Source organism: Rutidosis leptorrhynchoides, chromosome 1, assembly GCF_046630445.1.
Source record: "Rutidosis leptorrhynchoides isolate AG116_Rl617_1_P2 chromosome 1, CSIRO_AGI_Rlap_v1, whole genome shotgun sequence".
Lineage (NCBI taxonomy): Eukaryota > Viridiplantae > Streptophyta > Magnoliopsida > Asterales > Asteraceae > Rutidosis > Rutidosis leptorrhynchoides.
Genome location: NC_092333.1, coordinates 104,787,366 through 104,795,538, shown reverse-complemented (window position 1 = coordinate 104,795,538; position 8,173 = coordinate 104,787,366). Strand labels below are relative to the sequence as shown.

The 8,173-nt window shown below is 33.4% G+C and overlaps 1 protein-coding gene across 1 annotated transcript; it reads right to left on the bottom strand.

The window, feature by feature from the left end:
* Positions 1 to 258: 258 nt before the first annotated feature.
* On the bottom strand, positions 259 to 1,080 carry LOC139863801 (cell wall / vacuolar inhibitor of fructosidase 1-like). The gene has a single exon (XM_071852406.1). The coding sequence runs from the start codon at positions 1,011 to 1,013 to the stop codon at positions 498 to 500; it is 516 nt and encodes a 171-aa protein (XP_071708507.1). The 5' UTR covers positions 1,014 to 1,080; the 3' UTR covers positions 259 to 497.
* Positions 1,081 to 8,173: the final 7,093 nt, after the last annotated feature.

Genomic DNA, 8,173 nt, shown 5'->3' with positions numbered 1-8,173 from the left:
TCACCAATTATTAGTACGTGAGACATACCTATACCTAAACTAATGATAAGAAGTTCGTTAACTATAGTCTATAAGTAACGAATCATATTAACAATTACCTAAATATAATTTTATTTATTTCCTTGAAATATTACTTAGAACTACGGAGATTTAAATAATTTCATATATATCATTATATATACAAAATGATGTGTTACTAGTTTACTACTATATGCCCCTAACACCAAAACATACAACTAGTAGAGACAGTTCAAGATCGCACTTTAATTTCGTGTAGGTTTTCTTATTAAAAGTTACGCGATAATATAAAAAATTACAAAATAATAAAGTTAACTATGGTTACCTTTTACGTATAGTACAATAATTAATTTGAGGGTGGTCTGATTTTATTTTTACATCGCATTATAGATATGCGTTTATGTGACAACAAAAGTCATGAAACATATAGACCCGGACGTCTTGCTAAAATACACTCATTCTAAAAGTATGAAACATATTTATAGTAACATCCTAATAATAGCTCTTGCAACATTCGCGACGTTTTCAATATCCTTATTCATTTGTGTTAAAGGCGACTTCAGACCACGACCACTGAAACAACGCTCACAAGCTTGAGTCTCAACCGCAGTGTCGGCCATTCCATCCTCTGCAAACTTTGGTTGGCCGCCATCCAAAGCTTGCACGGCTGAAGGCACAACTCCCTTCACCACGGCTACATAAATCTGAGCGCACTCGTTCAGCGAGTGTCTTAGCTCAGGATGAGCCGTATAAAGAAACTTAATATGTTGTATGGCTTTATTGACCTTATTATTGGTTGTACCAACCATAATAAGTCCCAAGTCACTAATATCACCATTTGTGCTCTTGGGGTTTGATAAAAGTGTTGACATGCATAAATTGTACGATGGGGTGGATTTACATGTGCTTTCTATCAACTTTCTATCTCCCATGACTATTGATGAATTTTGAAGGATGTTTAAAGAGAGAAAGATGAAGAGATAAAGTAACTTCATATTGATTGATTGAAGTGTTTGATCCTTAGCCTTTGAGGTGTGAATGAATATATAGATGTATGCTTTCTTAAATGAAAGTGTGTGTATGTTCTATTTAATGAAATAACTACTTTCCTTTTAGAGTTGAAATTGATATGTCATTGAGTTATGTACAAGTTGAATGCATAATGTACTAGCGTTTTGAATATTATTGTTTGTCTTTTGGAAAATATAAGAGTACTATAAAAAAAAGTGGACAGTGACATGGTTTTCAGTTATATAGATTGGTATTGATATTGAACGAGCAAAAATATTATCGCGTTAGTATACGAAGATAGTCTGGAACAATACATAATTTCATTTCATTTTGTATATTAACATTTTTATAATAGTTTATAATTATCAACGATCGTTAAAAAACTATAAGCTATTTTACCTGTACAGTGAAATTAACGGAAAAATAAAAATTCAATTTAACTATTAGCATATATAATCTTCTGATATTACATTATATCATGAGAGTAAAAAATAATAAAAAAATACTTTACAAAAGTTTAAGCTCATTGCGTAATACGCAAATCGACAATTGATGCAAACTTTTTATTAGTTGAAAAGTTTAAAAAATAGATATAATTGGGTTAAGGAATACAATGTTTTTTTAAAAAAAAAAAAAAAAAAAAACAAGCTTATTTAATAAGGGAAACTTTAAAAAGATTACAAATTTCAAAGGAGAACACTTCCAAACGACAATCTCTACGATTTGAAAGCGACAATGTTCCAAGTGCATTGTAGTTTATATGCACAATATTAAATTTTAGAACTTGTTTAATTATTTGAATTTATTTATTTAACTAGTATTAAAACTCGTGTATACACGAAGTCCGGTGAATTTGTATTATATAATTATCGAAGCTAGAAAATGAAAGAATAAAAAAAAACAATAAAGAATAAATCGATACATATCTTATCTTGATTCTTGATATAAAATAAATAGATGTAACTAGTCTCGTAATATAATAAATGATTTAATCAATAATATTAGTGAAATGACTCGTAAAACTACGGGTTTGTTTAAACAAAACAGTTTAATGATATGTTTTAGGTATTAAGTGAACGTACATGCTAAAGTCATTTAGTTTAATGACCCGTGGAACCACAGAGTCCGACTAAGAAACTCGTCAGCTGAACATTTCATCAAACACCTATTTTACAATCCACATCCAATCATAACAGATAATATTGGTTGCCATTTTATTTTAAAAGTGTAAATTAAAATATAAATTTATAATTGGTTTCCGTATGGCTAGTTTTTATACCTTCTCGTACTCAATTCAAAATAATTAATTAAAATAATTCAAAATTATTTAATTTTAATAATTAAAATAATTATTAATAAAATTTAATAATAATAATTAATTAATAAGATTTAATTTTAATTCAAAATTATTTACATTAATGACATCACCCACTATGCTTAGATTTTAGTCTTTTATTTTTTGATTTTTTTAAATAAAGAAATTAGCCTAATAATGACATTATCATTATAGAATTTTGATAGAAACTATAGATAGATAGATAGATAGATAGATAGATAGATAGATAGATAGATAGATAGATTTTATATTTTATATTTTATATTTTATATTATTTGATTATTAGATGATAAATAAGATTGATTAATTGAAATTTAGTTTTAAAATTTAAATACGAAAAAGCATTTTTCTTAGAGTATATATAATTAAGATTTGTATCTTATAATACTCCCTAAGATAACGGACTATTATATGGTTTCCTTGTATTTATAACATAAGCTCTTATGAGAACCTTACAAACAGATGATGCAGTCATTCTTCTGGGCAAGGCCCATGTTATATTATCTGACGATAAAATGTACTATTAAATTAGCTCCTAATTTAGGATTCCAGGTCCAAACCCAATTATAAGCCCAAGACCAAGCCCATTCACAATAAAAGCATATAGGAGTACGCTTCTCAAAATAGATGTTTGGTCCCGCAGCTTATTAAAGCTTATAGTAGCTTAAGTTTTTTTTATATATATAAATTTAAGCTATTAGCCTCGTTTGACTGACATAATTTCCAGAGCTTATTAAAAAAATAAGCTTTGAAAAAAAAAAGTTACTTTAGGTATATTTAGCGCATAGTTTATGAGAACTTATGGAAGCTTATATGAGCTTGAGCTTATGAATTTTATAAGCTTCAAATCATAAACTTTGTTTGATATTAATTAAAAATTAGAGCTTATTAGATTCATAAGCTCTTAAATAAGAAACTCCTCCATACTAGCTTATGAAAAAAATAGAGTTAATGAATAGGGAAAGTACTAAAAAGCCCTCAATTATATTATTTCACATTATTATTATTGTACTATTTAGTCAATATACACCAATAAACTTCAGCTACTTTACCAAACACTTATAAAAAATAATAAGCTTCAGCTTTCAGCTCCAAAAATAAGCTTCAGCTTCCAGCTTCAACCATAAGCTCCAGCTTCAACCATAAGCTCCAGCTCCAGCTAGTTTCATCCAAGCACACCCTTGAACTAGCCTATAAAAATAAGCTCTTGGGCTTATGAAGTTAATATTACATATTTGACCCTTATGGGTGTGTTTGGTGACACAGCTTCTAGGAGCTTATGAGAATTTAAACTTATTTTTTTTTTTCATAAGCTCCAGCTTCTAGCCTTGTTTGGTATACAAATATTTCAGAGCTTATGAAAAAATAAGCTCTTAAAAAATAAGATAGTTGAAGTAGCTTTTGAAAATAAGTTATGAAGCTTATGGAAGTAAAATTACATTATTAGCCCCTAAATCATTATTTATTATTTATTTTTTGTCCTTTTATGTCATTTTAAATACATAAGTTCCAGCTACTTTACCAAACACTTATAAAACATAAGCTCCAGCTTCTAGCTTAAAAAATAAGCTTCGGCTACAAGCTAGTTTCACCCAAAATCACCCTATATATTTATCTATCATGTATTTTGTTGTCATTTTTGGTCAATTTACAACAATAAGCACCAAATTAAGCTACTTTTCAACAAACACTTATTAAAAAATAAGCTTCAACTTCCAGCTTCTAAAATAAGCTCTATCTACGAGCTCGAGCTCCAGCTAGTAACCCCAAACACACCCAAGGTATTTGAGAATTGAGATGATATAAGATAAACAAATTGTTCTGTATGAACATGAAATAAATTTTGCTTTAAAACATTGGTATAACCATTTGGGGCAGGGTAAGTCGTGAGTTCTTGTTAAAGTTTTTGATTAGTTGAGCTCGAAAGCTTTATGTGATTGCATGTTTTGTGAGCCTTCACTTTTTTAGTAAAGTTCCCATTTGCTTATATTGTTCTGTATTTTTTCGTCAAAAAAATAGAAATTTAAACTGTGAAGAAAGGAAAGAATGGTTAGATATAAGGGGGAAGTGGTTAGATAAAGAAAGAGACAGACGTAATATGTTAAGACAAAAAGCAAGAATCAACTGGGCAACAGAGGAGGACGAGAACTCAAGGTATTTTCATGCGATTATCAAAAGAAGGAACAATAAGAATAATATACGCGAGCTACACATCAATGGATCATGGCAGGAAAAACCAGGAGAAGTAAAAGATGAGGTACACGGGTATTTTCAAAATCTCTACTCTGATCAGACCACAAATAATTTCAGTTTTATTGGGTTCGAAACTACGAAAATTTCTCTAGATGATGCGAAAAGACTTGAACTTCCTTTTGAGGAAGTTGAGGTATGGGAGGCAATAAAAGGTGTGGGGTTTCCAAAGCACCGGGGCCGGACGGTTTTAACTTTAACTTTTTCAAGAAATATTGGTGGTTAATCAAAGATGATTTGATGAAAGCCCTTCGGTGGTTTTGGGATAGGTGCGAAATTTCGGCGGGGTGTAACGCCTCCTTTATCACATTAATCCTAAAGAAAAAAGATTAATGTTCTTGAAAGATTATCGGCCGATAAGTCTAATTGGGAGCTATTATAAGATTATTTCAAAAATATTAGCCAATAGACTTCGCAGGGTTATTAATCAACTCATTGGTAAGGAGCAGAGCGCTTTTATCAAGGGCCGATCAATTCTTGGTAGTATTCTTATTGCTAACAAACTTGTGGATGATATTAAAAGGAGAAAATCCAGATGCTTTATCTTATAGGCGGACTTCGAGAAGGCTTTTAATTGCGTTTGATGGAAATTTTTACTCGAGATTATGACTAACATGGGATTCGGGATTAAATGGAGGTCTTGGATGGAAGCTTGTTTTAGATCGGCATCTATCTCCGTGCTTGTTAATGGATCTCCCACAAAAGAATTCACTCTCCAAAAGGGGGTGCGCCAGGGTGATCCTTTATCCCCTTTTCTTTTTATCATTGCAAGTGAAGGTTTAAACATCTTAGCAAACATTGTTATTCGAGATGGATTGTTGAGAGGCATTGAAATTGGAGAAAATAAAGTTAATATTTCCCACCTTCAATTTTCGGACGACACGGTTTTTTTTTTTGGCGAGTGGGGTAAGGTTAATGTAAGTAACGTTTTGAAAACACTCACTTGCTTCGAAAAAGCATCGGGACTAAAAATCAACATGAGCAAAAGTCAACTAATCGGGATTGGTGTACCCCTGGTATGATGTTGTTATTATGGCAGATAGGTTTAAATGTTGTGCGGGTAAACTTCCCTTTGTGTACCTAGGGATGCCGATTGGTCAGAAAACCCATAGGAAAGAAGCATGGGATACGGTAGTTGAGAAATTCAACAAAAGGTTATCGGATTAGAAAGCAAGAACAATGTCGTTTGGTGGTCGCTTAACGCTTGTTAAATCGGTCCTTAGTAGCTTACCACTCTACTTCTTCTCGTTGTTTCGTGCTCCCTCAAGTATCATCAACCTTCTCGAGAGTTTGCGACGTAAGTTTTTCTGGGGGCGGGTCGGGTGACGAATCAAAAATACCATGGGTTAAATGGGATTCCATACTTCGACCATATCGGGAGGGTGGGTTAAATATTGGGTCACTAAAATCGAAAAACTGGGCTCTTTTGGGTAAATGGTGGTGGTGTTTTCGGACAGAAAATGGCTCAGTTTGGGTGAATGTAATCAAAAGTATTTACGGGAGGGATGGGGGGTTGGGGCATTTAAACGCTAACTCTTCTTTGAAGTCTTCTAGAGTGTGGCACAACATCATAAAGATCGGTAACAAGATGAATAAAGTTGGTTTTAATCTGGAAACTATTTTCGAAAGGGTAATTGGAGATGGGCATGACATCAGGTTCTGGGACGATTTGTGGATCGGTGAGACAAAATTGAATGAAGCTTTCCCTAGACTTTATAGACTGGAAACAGCGAGGAACGCTTCGGTTAAAGATAGGGTGGGGTTCTCAAATGGGTCTTGGCACTTTTCATGGGCTTTCTCAAGGGATCTACATGGCAGGGTTCATGGCGAATTACATGAACTTATTTTGAAGATCGAGAATCATGCAACACTTAATTCTGGGAGCTGCTAGTGGGCATGTAACTTAGGCGGGAAAAACGTGTATATGGAAAAACTAGTTACAGAAAAAATCTATGAATTAATCCTTCCAAGAGATACTTTAAGTGGTGAAACGCTACACAACAACCTTCTTCCGCAAAAGATTGGAATTTTCGTTTGGAGAGTTTTGAGAAGAAGAATTCCGGTTAGGGTAGAACTAGACAAACGGGGCATTGATTTAGACTCAATGCTATGCCCCATGTGCAACGTGGCGGTTGCGACGGTAGATCACGCTTTATTTTCATGTAAAATCGCGAAAGAAATCTGGGATGGCATCTTTATATGGTGGGGCTCTTACATACCTGCAAACATCAACATAGATATTCTATGTCGTGGGGTCGATCTAGATGGGCTATCGGATCATAAAAAAAAGATGTGGCAAGCGGTTGCATGTGTTACGGAATATCAAATTTGGAAAAATTTGAATCAAAAAATATTCGGCAAAGACTCGTGGGCTTCTTCAAAGATCATAAGCGAGGTCCAAGTTAAGACCTATGAGTGGATCAACAATCGCTCGAGGTATCTTCATCTCGATTGGCAGGGGCAGATTTAAGGGCGTGCAACACGTGCGCTTGCACATGGCCCATAATCCCAAGGGACTCATAATCCGAAAATATGTAGTACTAATGAAAAAGTTAACCTAATTTTTATATATACAAAAGGCCTATTTTTTATTGATTGAACCAGGCCCATATGAAAAATTAAAATCGATGGGACGCCCCTGATTGGCATCAATGGCTACTACAACCTAGTAGCATGAGTTTCCCGCGTGTAAAAAATCGGGATCCAGGCTGAATATCTTGTATATAGTCACATGCTGTCGTGTGTATGTTGTTTGTATAGTTCCATTATAATGTATTATGTGTGTAGGTTCCATGTGATGGGCATTTGAGCCCAAAAAAATGGAGAGACTTGTTCTTGCTCTTTCAATTCAGGAAGACTGAAGCAACTCACCAGAAAGCAACTAGCTGTCGCCCTGCTTCCCTCTTCCCTCTTCCCTCTCGATATAGGGCTTTTTGGTGGGAAATGTTCTTCATTTTAGATAATGAAAGCATTCCATTACTACCAACCCAAAAAAATACTTTCAGAGCGCTGAGTGTGGTTAGTTGGCGAGCTAGCTGCCCTCTTTCTTATGTTTGGAGAGGAGATGAATAGGGCGATTCGAGCGATCTTCCCTTTCGACGTAGCGCGTAACACTTGTCTCCTAGCCTCAAATACTTGTAAATATTCTTCTGTGTTTATATATATATATAAGCAGCTTTTCAAAAAAAAAAAAAAAAAACTATTTGACAAGAACAGAGTTTAAACATATTTATTGACGGAACGATAAATTTTAATTAAGGGAGATTAAATGAAGTAAAGATGTATGTACGTGGCATACTGTTATAATTCAGTAGGCTTATAACTACCTTTAGTGGATTGGTTCTTGAATATAGACTTTGAAAATCTTAAGAACAAGAGTATATGAGTAAAGAGAGAAATTTTCTTATAAGAATGAGCAAGTATTATGCTTGCTTGAAGGTCTATTTATAGCAAGAATTCAAGTACTTTAGGTAATACAATAACATTAATTTTGTGTATCAAAATTGACTATCCACTCTATTATATTTATATTCTATATATTATAACACTCCCCCTTGG

Coding starts and splice junctions, on each gene's coding strand:
- LOC139863801 (XM_071852406.1), bottom strand. CDS start 1,013: ATGAAGTTACTTTATCTCTTCATCTTTCTCTCTTTAAACATCCTTCAA.